We start from the raw sequence: 17,671 nt of genomic DNA, 5'->3' as shown, positions 1-17,671 counted from the left end.
CTGTTCCTTCCCTGTAAGCTACAGTACTCGACCAGTCACAACTCCTTTTGCTTTGCTTTTGTTCCTATTCCCCTACCATCTCTCAGAAATAGCCCACCTTGTTCAAGTTTCTTTGAGCAACTCAAAGATCTGGGACAGCTCCCAAGCAGAGAGAGTTCTTTAAGTCTTTGATTTAAATGGCAACTGAAACCGATTTCTCAAATGTGGACAAGACCTTCAAACTATCTGTGGACAATTCTGTCAAAATAATCAAGTCAGCTACTTCAGAAATAGAGACTCTATGGGTAAGGGCTGGTTGAAAATAATAAAATTAAAGATAAAACAAAGACTGGACCTCTGTGAAGTGAGAGTGAATGCTGGTCTACATAGGGGGGCAGGTTAGGTCGGTATAACTACGTCACTCAGGGGTGAGGAGTTTTCATACCCCTGAGCGATGTAGTTATACCCAAGTAAGTATGTAGTGTAGACCAGGTCTCAGTCAGAATTCCTCCTGGTGCAGCTCAGCCCCACTGCACTTTCCCCTCCTCCCTGTCTACAAAACACAGAATCTGGCACTAATTAATGAGTGTAAATTAATGTCTCTGCAAATCATTTAAACTCAGCCAACACAGCAACATTACATTGATGGCAATTATTTCAAGTTTCACAATAGACTGACATCATCCCTGTTCCAAATCCATTAGCACTGATTGGCTCACATTAGGCTATTATGACTGAAGGATAGGTTAGTGGAAGCTAATCCAGTATTATCCTTCTTCTTGGTATGGACTGGAAAAACACTCTATTTGACTGTTTTACAAAGGCAGAGTCGTAAATGTGACTTCAGTCCCCATCTCCAAGTCCCTGATGGACATGCAGTTGAGTTACAGTACCAGCTGAAAAAGATTAAAATAGAACACAACCAACCATTTCTGCATTTTTCTGTTACATACAAATAATTTCTTGTGTTAACAGTTACACTGGAAATACACGAGAAATGACAAGAGAAATAAATCATGAAACGTACTGGGGCGAATTCATCTCTGCTGTAACCACCGAAGTCAATGGGGTTATATCAAGATTTAATTTTGCATCAGGATTATTCCCTTTATGAACAATTTATTACCTCTCTTGAAAATCTTATGCAAAAAGTCAACAGGAAAGAAATTCTGTGCCAGCAATGAATGTCCCCTTGCACAACACAGTAGTAGGGGTGTATTTTCTATATGTTGCATTGTTTCCCTTTTTCCCTCTTTTCTTCACATTTTCTGCATTTTTATTCTATTATTAATTTATTTGTTTTGCTTTCTCACTCACTCTCTCTCGATACTACTCTCCCAATCGTCTTTTTGAAGGTGAGGAGGGGGGGTCAATGTTAGCTCTGTTCTGCCTGCAGCAGTATAAATCCAATGAGATTAGAAGGGGCACAGCAAACATATCTCACTACCCCACAACGCTTCATGTCAATCATCCCTATTTTCTCTGTTTGGGCTAACTGTTAGCATCCAATGCCTGAAATTTCTGACAGAACACAAGTTTGGGGGGGGGAGAGGGGGAAGTCAGTGAGAATGAGTACGGCTGATTGACATAAGTATCGAGGTCAGCTGCATCACTTCTGTGTATTTAAACAGTTTTGCCAGCTTTGCCTCTGTGCAAGATGCTGTACCTGACCAAATGTGATGGGAACGGGAAGTGAGTTCACATCCCACCGGTTGGGTTTCTGTGTCTGCTTGTTTCAGAAATGTCAATTTAAGCGTTTGGTGGCAAGCAGTGGGCAATCTTATTCACCTCTCCATTCCCAGTTTCAACACTCTTCATATCGCTAGGCAGAAACCGCACTTCAATGACACTATATGTAGTAATGTGCAAACTAATTCACCAGATGGTTGCATCTCAGTTGCCTTTGGCACACAGTGGCCTGTACCTTCTGGTTCACTTTAGTGGCAGCAACAGTCATATTGCGCAGATCCTGGGGATTGCAGTCACTGGCGTTCATGCAGCAGCTTGGGGGAATACCGTGTTCAAAGAAGTAAGGGCTCGTGCTCCAGTTGGTGTAGTTCTGAATGCCACAGCATCTTAGCTACAAAGAAAAAGTAGATAATAAAAGAAGCCAGTGTTAAAAGAAGCATAGGAATAATTTCAGATCTTACCTCTCACAGTGACGTCAGACCAAGGGTTCTCACTGAGACTTATTTTCCAAATAAGCCTGGGTCTGATTCTGCTCACACAGAAGTCAGTAGCTTAATTCCCACTTACTTCAGTGGGAACAGGATGGGGCTCTCTGCTTATACTGAAGAATGGAGTAGTTGAACTACTGACAAAAATAGGTAAGTTACCATCAGCAAACACTACTATACTGGAGGACGGGGAGAAGGCCAACAATGTACCTATCTTTTAAAAAAGGTGCTAAGCATGATCCTGAGAAATCTAAATTGAAAAGCCTTCCCTTGGTAATAGGAAAAACATCTGAGAAAAATGAGAGAGTTATAAAGCATGTAGGGGGACCACAAAGAGAGACAAAGCAGTACAGGTTTAAAAGGGTGAATCAAGCCTCTCTAACTCATAAGACTTCGTTAAAAGAGTTAACAAAATAGCAAATAAAAGCAGAACTGTTGCGTTTATATTTTCAAAATGCTTTTGGAAGGGTGGGAGGTGTGTCCTATTCTAGTTTAAAAACTGGTAAAGCCTGTCAAAGATGAGGAATAATTGACAAATTCTCAGCGTGGCAAGATATTATAAGTGGGTGCCCTGTAGGACCAGTGCTACAGATGGAATGAACATTTTTCCATGATGGAAGAACTGACTGATGACGCAAAAGTATCTAGGTTAGTCAATAATGGGTAGGACCGGAAGTAACATTTAAACAGTATAACTCTGCATTCTGGTCACTTGATTTGGCTGCATTTATGTGGTATCCAGTATTAGTTTCAATTGTTTATCTCGCCCTGTTGTGATGTTTCCTCATGCAGAGCACTCTGGCTGGAAGGCTGTGGCAGTCTCCCACTTAACTGCCATAGAACCTTCTGTGGACCATGTAGTACATCCTGCTGCATTGTGACAGAATGGATTTCATGATTCCTGGGTGTCTAGTCTAGCCCCAAATATCTCAAGTGAGAGAAAAAGCACTGTCCTTTTGGTAATCTTGTTCCACTGCCAAATTCTTCTTATAATTAAAGCCTCACTTCCATTTTTAAAACCTGCTGCATCTTTTCCTCCACTATTGTTTATTCCATCTTTGTTTTGGAAGGACAATAACCTGTTTGAAAACATCTCGTGGAGCAACTGTAGGCAGTCATATCTGTCCTTCACCGTCTTTTCTCCCAATGGAACATGCTCAGTTCTCTTAACCTTTCTTGATAGGTTTTATTTTCCAGGCCTTTCATTGTCTTTGTAAAGAGAACTGCTATAGGTTATCAGCTAAACAGGATGCTAGATTACCAAATCCTGATTAATCATGTTTGAATTTGTAAATCTTTATAATGCTACTGGCAGAGCCCCTTTAGAATAAGAACTGCTCACACTTTATGATCCCAACTAAACACCAAACAACTAAAGACTAGCACAAGGGCTTGTCTGCATTATAAAACTTGCATTGTGTTTAACTAAATAAATGTAAAATGAAGTTTCTACATTAAACTAGATCATCTTAAGTGTAATTTAGACTAGCTTAAATGAGTCCATATTAAGGGTTTGCCCCAGGATAACTAGATTGATTTTAAACTGATTATGTTACAAGGCTGTAAGTTTTCTAATACTGACCAAGCCCAAGATTCGGGGTGAACTAAACTGGTTTTACAAAGTAGCAGTTGTCAGCAGATGCCTGCTAGATGCCATGGCAATATAGTGTGTGAAATACTGTCTTCTGGTGGTGACTCTTTCTTCCAGGATACTGACAGTATGGTGTCCCAAACAAGAACAGAGCACCCTTGGATAGACTGGTTATTCTGTGGCTAGTAAATACCAAAGAGGCGATCCAGGCACCATTGAGGTCACCGGCAAAACTCCCACCCACTTGGAGCCAGCATTTCACCCCAGGTGTTCAGAATCCTGTCTCTCCATTCTAGGTATTGAATACTGGAACCAACACCCCGAAGGGCTAATCAGTAGCAGCTGTGGGTGTGGAAGGAATGCAGGCTGAAAATCGATGTAATCAGTTTAGCCCCTAAAACATAACTTACTACCACAGATGTTTGAGCCATTGGCAATTCATGTTTCGTGAGCAAACAAGAATAGATTTTGTTTACACCTTTTTACAAATAGCTATTTTAAACTTACACTCTGTTGTACGTCATCCACTGCGCGGCTTCGCTCATCATTGCCGTTGTAATTCTGGATAGCTTCAGTGTATGTCCTAAGGAAAGTGTCCTTGATCTAAGAGGAAGAAGCCAGAGAATGTGATATTTTATAATTGACCAGCATATGGAATGGGCATTTACATACACAAGCTTTCAGTCCGAGTCTTTCCAAAAAATTTACCCATTTCCAACCTTAGCAGGATAGCCAAATCAGAGCGAGTGTATGTTCCTTTTGCCACTCTTTCTGGAGTGTATATTCAGAGTCTAAAAAGCTCTCCTTTAACATTCACAAGTCCTTTTGATGGCATTTTAAGATTGCCACTTGCAACCATGGACTCTTTAAATAGATCACCAAATTGCTATATCTTTGAAAACAGCTGGGATGGATTGGGAGCTGTCCTGTGACAATTTATGAATACTATATGATAGTCTGGTTATTGGGGTGTTTACTGTATGAATATATTAGTTTAGCTCAGTCAGAAGGCTGACTTGAAAAACAAGCAGGATGGAAAAGCACAGCTCAAGACAGCCAACTCTCAGGAAAAACTTGAGTTGTTAAGGGACAATGTCAAAACTATTAGCTCTGATGATTTCATCTGTCTTGAGCCAACCTGCAAACAGGGGGCACCATTTAGGAGGGGCAGAGGGGAGCTTCATAAAGGAGCTCTGGCTCCTGGTTCATGTCCTAGCCCCAGGCAGAGCTCTTAACTGCCCTGCAGCCTGAGTGTGCAATGTGAGTTCATCAGGGGAGAGGGGCTGGTCTCAGCTCCTGCCCAGGGGCAGGGAGTCAGTATTTTGTTTACAAACAGAGGCAGGGTGATTTTAAGATAAGAAAGGGCTGGTAATTAAATTACGGATCTGGAAGTCCTTAGATGAGCTGGTAAAACAGGGATTCCTCTAGGGGAAGGGGGCCAGGGGAGAAGGAGGGTGTTGAAGAGAGAACGCAGGGGACTCAGACAGTGTTCCTTCTAATTTTTTATGTCCATGTGTGGAATGAATTTTATTATGTGCACCAATATGGAGGTGATGTGTGACACATGACCTTCATATTGGTGCACATAACAAAATTCATGTGGGGGGGCCGAGGGGTTTGGAGTGTGGGAGGGGGCTCAGGGCTGGAGCAGAGCGTAGAGGTGTGGGGGGGAAGGGTGAGGGCTCTGTGGTAGGGCCGGGGATGAGGGGTTTGGGGTGTGGGAGGGGGCTCTAGGCTGGGGCAGAGGGTTGGGATGTGGGGGGATGAGGGCTCTGGCTGGGGGTGCAGGCTCTGGGGTGGGGCTGGGGATGAGGGGTTCAGAGTGCAGGAGGGGGCGGAGGCTGGGGATGCGGGTGCGGGCTTTGGGGTGGGGCTGGGGACAAGGGATTTGGGGTGCAGGCTGCCCCGGGGCTGCGATGCCGTGAGAGGACTCCCCCCAGCCCACTCTCACTGCAGCAGCTCGGGCCGGGGAGGGGCTCATCTCTCCGGCAGCTCCGGTGGGCCTGGGCCAGGCCAAGCCAAGGGAGGGACTCCTCTCCCCTGGCTGCAGCAAGTCCGGGGCAGGTCCATGCTGGGCCCGGAGAGGAGGGGCACCTCTCCCTGACGCAGCAGGTCCATGCTGGGGGAGAGGCATCAGGGCTTAATAGTCAGCTGTGCAGCTTAGAGGGAACTTAGGACTCAGAAGAAATACAGCCAAGCCCTCTGAGCCAAAGTCACATCAGAAAAGAGGGAAATGTGAGGGGGAGGAGTGAAAAGAAGGGGCCAAAACCCAGGGAAGGGATAGCAGTGGTATAGAGAAGTTCCCCCTCTGCCTGTGGTACCTATGTGGCCCCATCACCGTAGTATCTGAGCACCCCACAATGTTGAATTTCTCCTCACAACCCCTCGGTGAGGTAGAGCAGTGCTGTTATCCCCATTGTACAGATGGGGCACTGAGGCACATAGACTAAAGGCCAGATTTTCAAAGGTATTTAGGCACCTAGTGGGATTTTCAAAAGCACCTAGAAGTTTAGGTTCTTTGTAAATCCCACTAGCTGCCTCGCTGCATCTTTGGGTGCCTAAAACCTTTGAAACTCTGTTCCTAAGGCAGGGGCCTGAAATCATACAGGAAGTACATGGGGGGCGTAGAATCCAGGTCTCTAAGGGCCGACACCCTATTCACTGGACCAGCCGCTCTCTTTGCTGCATGCTGAGGATGGAGGGTAGGGGGGAAAAGAGGACTGATAGCTGGGAGCAAAACCAAGGCAGCCAGTTCTCTGAGACTCCAGGAAATGGTCCCAGGCAACTGGGAAGGATGTCATGTTGACAGCATGAAAAGCAGCACAGAGGTCAAGAAGGATGAAGAGAGAGAATGAGACTCAGATGAGAGATCACTTAACTGCAAAGGAGTGGCAGGTTCTGCCCCATGCTGGGCCATAGAGCAACAACTGCTGCGCAATTTTATATTGTAACTGAAAACCATTTTGTTCTGTCTTTTTTTTTCTGAGTTCGAGAAAAAGAAGGAATGAGAAAGCATCGTATAAATATCAGATATGATACATCAAATTCTGAGGGTTTCAGCTGTATTCAGGTCAATTCCAGAACAAAGAACAGTAAGTGCGTCCATAAAGTCGACTATTATTGTCATGATTTGTATTGTCCATAATATTGTATTATCGAGTCCCGAGCCTCTGTTTGCCAGAAGCTGGAAATGGGCGACAGGGGATGGGTCACTCGATTATTACTTGTTCTGTTCATTCCCTCTGGGGCACCTGGCATTGGCTGCTGTTGGAAGACAGAATACTGGGCTAGATGGACCATTGGTCTGACCCAGTATGGCCGTTCTTATGTTCTTATTCACTGACACCATCTGTGTGCGCAGCGTTGTTCAGAATATGCCAGAAAGCAAAGTCCCTGAGCCAATGCATATAAAATGTGTAGCCCTGGATAAGATGGCTCAGATATTTATGTATGAAGTGTATAATTAATGAGCACGTGTTATTATATATGAGTGGATTAGAAGTATTACCTGATTAAGGACTGGAAGATTTGACCCTCCAATTTTTTTCAAGAGAAAGAGCTGCCCAGAGCCCTTGTGCCTGTTTACTTTCCTTTCCTGTTTGCAGTGTGCTGATATACCTCAGAAGACTCCATTTTTTTCTCAGCTTTAAAATATGGAATTTTCTTGGTGTTTGGTTTTAAACATTCTCCTGTGAGAACTGCAACTCAAATCACTGTAGTGTTGTTCTTAAGAGCTTTCTGGAAAGTAACTAGTTTTTAAAACAGAAGTGAAAGCAGTGTTGCCAACTCATGATTTTGTCATGAGTCTAATGATAATTATTGTTTTCCTTAAAGCCCCAGCTCCTGAAGTCAAGTGGAGATGTGATGATTTCAACCTTCATTCTTAAAGAAAAAGTAAGTTTCTAGCCCTCATGGCTGTGGAGAAAGCTTCAAAATGTGACCCCAGTGCACCCTAAAGGCTCAAAAAGCAGAAGGCAAATTAAAAAAAATAAATCTATTATTTTTACATAATCTTGTGATTTTTAAGACAGTCTCATGATTTTTGGTGAGCCTGACTCATAATATTTAAACATTTGGGGTTAGCAATAATGTGAAAGTGACTTAAAAGCGTCAGTTTCATTCCTGTTTAAAGTCAGTTTCTAGTTTATTATTTGTGGTATGATAACACCCCTAAAGTCCCACATAGGTGCAGTATAAACTCATGGGACTTATTCTAGTAGAATGTTTCCAAAAGTTAAATGATCTATTCCAAGCTTAGTGAATAGCAAAAAGTAAGTAGCCTAAATTATATAAAATAAGCTAGATTTTTCTACAATTGTTTCAATTGTTATAGTCAAGAGTAAGAATATACTTTAACATTTTAAACCTAACTAGTGTCCCTTAAGTGATTTGACACAAGATGTCAGAACATGTTAGTATTAGCACTAACTGGGTCTAATATTTATTTAATTTTCTTTTTTATATAGAAATTCGTGTTCCTGTCAGCTAATTTCTAAATTACTGTCTGCAAAAAACCCTACAGTTTTCAGGTGCCTATGTAGCCCCTGGGATCATGGTTAAAGTTGCCTTCCCCCCAATCTGAAATGACGCCCCACCCACAAAACCAGTTTGGACCAGGAAGGATCAAAGCTCGGAAGACAGAAGAACAAAAGAACTATAGCAGATTTTAAAAGGGACATTCTCTTTTAAGCAGCATGGACGGGGGGCGGTGGGGGAGGCTGTGTGAAGGGAGGGAGGAAAGTTATTCAAAGAGAAGAAGAGGGAAACTCAGGGAGCTGCTGGGAGAAGCTAGGCTTACTTAGGTTATCATCAGAGGATGGGGAGACTTTAGGTAAGATGTATATATGTGTACTCCTTGTTATTTTAAAACCCTGTCCTTCCAAAAGCCTTGTTTCTGCTGCTAAAATAAGCAATACTTTGCTTTCAGAAGGCTGTCTGATCACTGTACACCACTGGTCACCAACTCCCTAGAGGGAAGAACTGCAGTTGGATCATAGTTGGATCTGTTTAGTAAGCATGGTTGATACATACGTCCTGTAGCCCAGGGAGAGGTCTAAGAGTGGGAGAATTGCAGACTTCCATCTGGGACAGGTAAAGGCATGAGGTCTGACAGCGGCAGGGATGCATTCATAGAATCAGTGAGAGGACAGAGGTGCAGCTAGCTCTGCAACCAGGAGAAGATCACACTGTGCAAATGAGTTCATCTGCTAAACAGAGGAACGTGTCAAACAGCTGGAAGTGTGATGTGAGAAGCAAAAGCAAAAATGGAAGTGGAAATAGGGAGAGTACAGAGTATTAACTAGCTTTCAATTTTCTGCTTTATTTCCCCAAATTAATTACATGTTTAGGTTTGCAAGGGGATACTTTGAGGAGTAAGGGCCCATGGTATGAAAACCTAAAGGAGCGATTTGTGCCAATGTACAGGAGGGAAGGTGAAGTATAACCTGCCAGTTCTCTATTAGATAAAAATAGCTAGAGAGAAGAGGAATTCCACCTTCAATTTGCCTTTTGTGTGCCGGCAATATGAGGGAGGTGAGCTTTGTGCAGAAGTAGGGGGCATTAAAAGGCAATGCCAATCCCATTGCTTGGCAGCAGCACTGATTCATTGCAGCACTGGAGCCCTCTGGATAAGGAACTACTGCTCCCCAGGCTAGAGAAGTTCAGGAATGTCGCAGAGAACATGTGAACTGGGAGGCAAGCAGAGCCTGGTGGCAGATTCAGGAGGTTGCCTTTTTTTGATCTTGACAAAAGATTGCCCATCCTTCCCAGCAAAAAAGAACAGGCATTTCAAAATCAAATCGGGAACCATCTACAACTGGTGAAGGTAGACACAAGAAACATACGGGGGAAATATCACAGCCAAAAAGGACACTCTTTCAGCAGAACAGGGTACTAGAGGACTACATATGGCAAAGGGAAAAGAGACAGAAGGACAGAAATTACTCCTGGGGGAATTCTGCACCACTGCGCAAGCGCAGAATTAATGTCCCCCACATATTTCACCCCCCTCGCCCCCCAATAATTGATTCTGACAGGGTGGCAAAGGAAAATTGTAATTATACCTTTCACCCACCAGGTGCTGATGTGGCACCAGGAGAGAGGGCAGCTGGCTCATGGGCTGGAGCAGCCAGCCATGGAGAGGAAGGGGTCAGAGGCTGCCTTCCTCACAGCTTCCTGCCTATGGAGCCAGGTGAGGAGGCAAGGGATATGGGGACACACACACACACACAGACAGAATGGGGCACACTGCTTCTGGGGGGTCACAGGAGCTAGTAGAGTGATTACATTGAGTCTAGGGATTCAAATAATGTTTTAAAAAAGTAAACGTTTAAACTATTAAAATTGTACTGGTTAAACATTTAACCGTTAGGCTCCGCTGCAGCTCTGCGCGCCCGGGATCCTGCTGCTGGCCCCATGCCGGGGACTCCGTTCGCTGCCGACTCCGTGCCTGGGGCTCTGCTGCTGCCCTGCGCAGACCTGAGGGCATGGGGCCAGCAGCTGGGACCCTGGGCTGGCAGCCCGGACCCCAGGGGTGCGGGGGTGGGGTGGAGTGGTGCAGGACCCAACAACCCTCCAGGTTCACTCCCAGGCTCCTTCCCAGCAATTACTTCCCTCTCCCTCAGCTCCTCCATTATCCCTGGTTTCAGAGTAACAGCCGTGTTAGTCTGTATTTGCAAAAAGAAAAGGAGGACTTGTGGCACCTTAGAGACTAACCAATTTATTTGAGCATAAGGTTTTGTGAGCTACAGCTCACTTCATCGGATGCAAGACTAACACAGCTGTTACTCTGAAACCTGTCATTATGCAAGGCACTGCATTTAGCCGTATGGAGTGGAAATCTATCAACTGCATCCGATGAAGTGAGTTGTAGCTCACGAAACCTTATGCTCAAATAAATTGGTTAGTCTCTAAGGTGCCACAAGTACTCCTTTTCTTTTTCCATTATCCCTGACTCCCCCAAGCCTTTGAACTGCTTTTGAGGGGTGCGGGAAATATGTTTGTGTACTGTAGTTTAAATGAATTATTACTCAAAGTTCTGTGTTAATATGCCTAGTAAGGAATCTATTTTTCAACAAACATTTCCTGGATCTTTTTTGTTGTCTGCATTGTTACGGACATACTTGCTGACAGGTATTTTGAAATAAACTACCAAAATAAATGAAACTGGTGTGATTATAGTGTATCATTTTGACAAATAAAAGATGCAGAATTTTAAAATATTGTGCATAGAATATTAATTTTTTTTGGTGCAGAATTTTTAATTTTTTGGCTCAGAATTCTCCTACGAGTAAGACGTGAGGAAGAGATACTATAAAGTTACTGTCCTGGTTCAGTTTAAAAGATGCATGAGATCCTGGGCTTAAAACAAAGACAGTTCTAGGTAAAATGGACAAAGTAACAATGCCGCCACAAATTCAGACTGTATTGTTCTCACAAGGCATCTTTCTAACTAGTTTCCTATCTCTAGCTATTTCTAGCCTCACTCTACTCTCAGGACAGTGGCACACTGGAAAAGAAAAAAACGTTTTACACAACATCAAGGAAACTAGTTTGGTTTGGCTTTGCAGTCTCAGAAATCCTCTCTGCATTACACAACCAAATGCCTCCCTGGCTGAAGTAGCTGTATCTAAGCAAAGTATTTAACCTATTTTGCAAACCTCAGCATATGTAACAGGGTAAAGAAGATCTTACAAGATGGACATATAAAGAAAGATAGCTCCAGAGTAAATATCAGACAGCTAAGACTCAAAGCTTTGGCTAAATCCCTTCATTTGGAATCATATCAATTTTTAGAGGGCTGCACGTATTACTGCCGAAAAATAGCTACATCACTCATGATGCATATGGAATTGCTGAAGTCAACAACCAGTATATTGTACATGTTCTGAGAGGCTTCAGCAAATCCTGCTTAGAGAGGCAGCGCCATTTATAACCTAAATTCATTTCCACTCACCTCATGGCGAAATACAAATCCTGAAATGCCAGCCACTAGCTCTGCCAGAAACACCAGGGACAAGAACATGGCATACTGAAAGCAAAGAAACAAGATAAAACACAAGTCAGAGTGAGGGGCAGAGTTGTGTCTGAACCTTTTAGTTCTTATGCAAACAATTCCGAGTTTAAGCTTCTGCCTCCAGATTTCCTCTAAAGACAGGAAAAAACTAATGTTTTTAGAGGGCGAGATATAGGACACCTTGCATGTGGTGTAACTACCAATAACTGCAGGACATTCTCCCATTATTAGGTTGTTTGATGTGCATAAAATGACATTTCTTGACAGTTGCACATTATATATATATATATATATATATATATATATATATATATATATATAGTTTAGTTAGTTAGTTAGTTAGTTAAACATACATTCACACTGCAGAGAGGTGGTTCCCATGTTGTTAAGGCCCTGATACTGCAGTGAGATGAATGCAGGCAGACTCTCTGTATGTGTGTGGAACTCCAGTGAAGTCAACAGGACTCTGCAAAGGTACCAGGGTTCACTTGCATACATTTCACTGCAGGATTGGGGTATATGGCCTGATTCAGCAAGATACATAAGTGCATGAGTAGTCCCATTGATTTCACTGGCAATAATCATAGGTACCAAGTGAATCAGGGCTGAAGTCTGGATTTAGAACCAAACTTTACAAAAGCGAGGGAGCAAAAGAGAGGTTTCAGTTTAGGTCTGATTTTTTTCTACACATGAATAAATAACTGAGAAGACAAACAATGCAAAACAGGCTGTTCTAACAGGAAATTGCATCTTAATCTTCCGAACATCTCATCTCAACTGTCATGCAGAAAAGTTTGAAAAGTTGTTCAATGCTTGGGGTGGGGGAAGAAGAAGGGAGAACTGTTTTTAATGGAGGGCAAAGCAGCTAGGACTAGTAAGATAGGTCCTACAAACAATGCAGAACTCAAATATTTGCCTGTTTTCTTTTGAGGGGAGAAAGATGATTTAAAAATTTTTATACAGGTGTTCAAAATAAAGCTTCATGTTCAGAACAGTGACTGCCACAGTTAGCCCTGACAGTCAGAGGACGTATCTTTAGGGAAAAACACTAGCAGAAGATGCCGTCCTGTTATTCCCCCTGCCGCACTTCACTTTCACCACATATTAACCTGACCGTTACTATTTCCCGCCCCCCCGCCAATTACCACATATATTTTGTCCCTGAATGCTCTTATATAAGCGTAATGTCTAACTCACCTGTGCATTTTTTCCCTCCACCTACAGTTTCCTTACATTTTGAGATGCATTGGAAAGCTTATTGGAGTGAGGAAAACCCTGTGCTGCTTTTGAAATATGGACAGACATACTGCTGGGAGTTTACTTTTCTGGTGTCTACCTATTTTTATAGAGGTGAATACAGGATGCCAGAAATGAAAAGTTAGTGTGCATTAGACATCGAGGTATTCCCTACATTCCATGTTGTATTATTAAAAAGCACCCTGGGAAAAATCTGTTTCAAATTAGCTACAGAGCTGTGCCATTTTTGATGTTAATAAGTCTGTAATGATACATCTGGTTCCCTGGTAGCACTATTGCCATCACAGAGTCCTGTATACTGCAGAGAAGTCAGTGTGATTCATTGACTGGTTTCAGTGAAGCGATTTTTTTTTTTTTTTTAAAGCACGAGAGACACTTAGTGAACATTAAGGTCATTACAACCTTTCTGTTTGCCTCTGGTACAGTTAACATCTGTTTAAGCTTAATAAAAGCACATTGATTAAGCAATTTCCACGTATGCCACATGACAGTTCTTTTGATTTACTTACCAGTTTCAGCATCCATGGGCTGCCACGACAAGTGGCGAAACAGCCAAACAGGCCAAAGACAATAATTGTGGTACCAGTCCCAATAAGCACATAGGGGGCATTGGTAGAGTTTTCGGCAATGAGAGAGATATATGTGCCTAAAGTGAGCTTCCCCCAGACTCCAACGGCGAGAAGAATAACGCCTGTGATCTGCAAAACAAGAAGAGAAATATAGTCAGAGCCTATTAGAAAAAAACACCCAGGATCAGTGCAGGGCCATTTTGAACTGACTGACTTTCCACAGTGACAATTATTTTTTAGTATCTGGATATGTTCCATTAAGCCACCATTGCAGGTCAAAGGACTAAGCACCATCATGCTGACCATTGTCACAAGCAAAGAATACATCACGTCTACAAGGCCTTAGGTCGAAAGCTCAGCCATTTGAAATGTACAATATATTCCAAAACGTGCCCGAAGGAGAAGGTGAAACACCACTGCCACCAGAAATCAACATGAACCATTTCTACTGAACGTACTACATGCTTTGTGTACAAAGTTCTTTGAACAACTGAAATCAGCTATTTTTTGCCTCACTATGTGGATGTACACCTTTCAGTATTAGTCTTCCCAGCCTCAGAGACATGATGTCACTTTAGAGGAAGTGTGGAGGATTAGGGATAAGAAAATCAGGTAATCTTTCCTATTCAAGAAACTTTGCCACTGTGCTCTATGTTAGATGAAGTAAACAGTTTGACAGCAATTGGACACACAACTCTTCACCCACCACTTGCATTTGGAAACTCCCCACCCATCATGATCTTGACATAGTTTCAGAATCACCACATTATATAAAAAGAAAAGGAGTACTTGTGGCACCTTAGAGACTAACCAATTTATTTGAGCATAAGCTTTCATGAGCTACAGCTCACTGTATGCATCCAATGAAGTGAGCTGTAGCTCACGAAAGCTCATGCTCAAATAAATTGGTTAGTCTCTAAGGTGCCACAAGTCCTCCTTTTCTTTTTGCGAATACAGACTAACACGGCTGTTACTCTGAAACCACATTATATAATATTTCTAATACTGAAATGGATGCTAGAAGCAGGAGGCAGATATTGCATGTTCTCTGCTGACATCTAGTGGACAGTAAGGAAAATTGATGGCTTTCTACACCCTTCCCCCTCAACATCAACACAGTTTTTTTTTCTGAGTGGACTAAACTGAATCGCAAACACGTAAGGCAATGAGTTTGTTTTATAAATAAGGCAAACATCACTTTTTCAGAAAACTTGGGAAAAAAGGCATTAAACCAGACACATCTATTATCTGCATTTTACAGGAATCACTCAAATATTAGCTTAACGCGAACATATAATGTACATCAGAACTGATATCACAATGCTTGAAGTCTGCATGTGTGTCATCATCTTAACTGTGTGGCCCAAAGGCAGACTGTGAGAACCTGCTATGTGGGCTTTAGCTCTGCAAACCCTTTCTCCTAGATCTACCAGAGTTACTCTAGCATTCCCTAAACCACTGTGTGAGGATCCAACCCTTTCAGCTATCGCCACTCTAGACACCATCTCTAGGGACTAGGAAAGTTAGCACAGAGACTGGGGTGGATATTAAGAAGGTTCTGGAATCAGGTTCTCCCTCTTCCCCCTTCAGTGTTCTCTGTCTTAGAAGATTTGTTAGGTTACTCTGGCATTTGCTTAGAAGCTTTTAGGCCAGTACAGTCATGCCCTATTTCCCCAAAGAGACTTCCATTCATTTTTTTGCTGCACCAAAAAACAAGTCAGCCATTTTGAGAGAGATCCCTCCCCACTACCATGTGACGGGGCAATACTGAAGAGAAAAGTGAGGCAGCTTCTTGATGTGTCATTTAGGCTGACTGAAAGCAGACCGCCTAGGGCACATTATTCTCATTTCCTGTCCCAGTCGTTTTGCTAGTCCTACTACAGTCTAGCAGCAGGACAAAGAAGTGTTCTTTGGTTCTACCTGCAGCTGAGGAAGCAAAGATGTAGCAATGCAGAATCAGGAAGCTATCCAGATACAGCACTTCCTGTCCTGGAGGTTGAGCTATGCTGGGCGAAGCTGTTCAGTAATAAGAAGCACATCTGAGGAACATCAGTGGGAAGGACTGTGTACAAACTGGGTGGAGGGTAAGGGGAAAGGAAAAGAATAGAAGAGGGGGAAGAGACAATAAAGGGTGATGAGGAGGAAAGACCACAGGAAAAACAGAAGACAACAAAAATAAAACAGAGAAACAAAAATAAGAGGGAGGAAAGGTGGTGGCAGAGATAAACAAACAAAGCATCCTGAGCACCTCTGGTATGTCACAGAGCAATCCCATTTTAAACTTCCTCCTCTTGGCATCTCTCCTTCCACTCCCTTCCTGTTACCCAGTGTTTCACAACCATTTGACAGCTGAGCCTCTTTAGGAAAATGAAAACAATGGTGTTTCCCCACCCCCTGCTTTGCCGTATGCTATTAAAGACCTACCCATCTTAATGTAAACATCTCCCATGCCCCTTCCTCTCTCCAGCAGCTATGCCTTTGCACCCCCGCACACTCTGGGAAACAAACAACTCCTCTCCTGTCTTACACATTTTGAGTAAGTCAGTTGTTAACCATGTTGACATTGAAAGTATCCTCATGGACATCCAACTCAGCATCCACTGAAATTACCAGGGCAAGTTCACACTTCACAGTTTTTGTTTCAGGCTGCCTGCCATCTCAGGCAGGTGCCTTTGCATTTGCTGCATGTGCTTCACGGCTGGAGGGTTTGCTTTCTGACCACAACAGCGAGGGACCTCCTTTTTTTCCTTTTCCAGTGAAAGCAGAGATTCTGAAGAACAAGAAGGGCTTGTCTGTGCCCATCTGGTTAATTCTACATATCCCCCTTCCCTTAAGGAGGTGCGGTGGAGGGGCTGAGTGGGGAAGGGTGTGGGGATGCAGTGTGGGTAGGGCTGCAGGCAGAAGAGGCAGGACAGGGAGTTAGCCTCCCCCCAGAGGAAGCTTCCTCCGCTGCCCATGCCTCACACATTTGGAAACACTGTCTCTGCCCACCCAGAGAGATTCCCTGTGCTATGCCTTAGGTGGTTAAGCACACTCCACCTTGTGTTATAGCTTCCCTTGCTCCCCCTCAATCTACCTCACCAAATAACCCAGCCCTCTCCTGTACACGCCACAAACCTGACTCAAGCGTTCGATGGAAACTGGGCCTGGCAGAATCCACTGCTGCAAGCACACAGTGTGCAGGAACAACAGGTACTGGCTAAATCACACACATGCAACATTTGGAAGATGGTAAGCTGTGCGGGGAAAGCCTGTCTTTGTATGTGCTGGAACAGCACTCAGCACAAATGCACCCCGGCTTCTGACTGGGACCTCTAGTTGCTACTATAATATAAATATGAAATAACTATACAACTTTCAAACTTCTGCTGCAAAAAAATCCACAGGAATTATTCATTCAGAAGTATCTCTGTAGCTGCCTTTTGCCTACAATGGCCCCTGGTTGCCTTGGGCACATGGGTCTTTGCCATTATTACCTAGCTGGGGCTACAAAATTTGCTTCACAGAAACACCTCCAATCTGCTTCTGCACTGGAGCTCATCAGTGTCAAGGAAACACATCAATCTCCTCTTGTTTTTCATGACCCCCACCCAAATCTCTCTTCTGAGTCACCACCATGGGTTTTGAAATGTCTCTTATCCCTTTCAAAGACAGATACCAGCAGAGATGTACCCTCTCCTGCCCACTCTGAAGGTAAAAGCACACTTCTGTTCATCTTTCACATGGCTCGTTAAAAAAGTATTGATTATCTAATCTTGTACCAGATCAATCGACAATTTAACGTCAAACAATTACCATCTGGTGGTGTAAATTACTGCAGACAACTAATATCAATTTAAGTTTCTCCCCTCCCTCACCTATTTTTCCACCCATTTCTAGGGAAGAAAAAATCTCTCCCCCCACTTCTGTCCATAGGTTTTTTCCAGTCAGCTCAAATTAAGAAGTTAAATGCCAGAAAAGGGTTGGGGAGCATGGAAACTGAAAGAATGGACTCTGCCATCCAGCTAGGCAACAGGACTGTTCTTGCTCCCACTGATGTCAATGGGAGCGTTGCCATTGTCCTTAAGAGGAGCAGGATTGGGCC

The 17,671-nt window shown here is 43.3% G+C and overlaps 1 protein-coding gene across 1 annotated transcript in view; it reads right to left on the bottom strand.

Annotated features, from left to right (window-relative positions):
• The window catches only part of TSPAN7 (tetraspanin 7), a 196,964-nt gene that overhangs the window by 23,088 nt on the left and 156,205 nt on the right, over positions 1-17,671 (bottom strand). The window contains exons 2-5 of the mRNA XM_084628397.1: positions 13,528-13,716; positions 11,702-11,776; positions 4,255-4,350; positions 1,904-2,059 (exon numbers count right to left, since the gene is read on the bottom strand). Of these exons, the coding sequence (XP_084484523.1) occupies positions 1,904-2,059; positions 4,255-4,350; positions 11,702-11,776; positions 13,528-13,716 (516 nt within the window). The remainder of the gene's footprint in view (positions 1-1,903; positions 2,060-4,254; positions 4,351-11,701; positions 11,777-13,527; positions 13,717-17,671) is intronic.

The sequence above is a fragment of the Lepidochelys olivacea genome (assembly GCF_965140295.1).
Source record: "Lepidochelys olivacea isolate rLepOli2 genome assembly, chromosome: 1".
NCBI lineage: Eukaryota > Metazoa > Chordata > Testudines > Cheloniidae > Lepidochelys > Lepidochelys olivacea.
The sequence above is the reverse complement of the archived record's forward strand: the minus strand, read 5'-3'. Positions and strand labels throughout refer to the sequence as shown.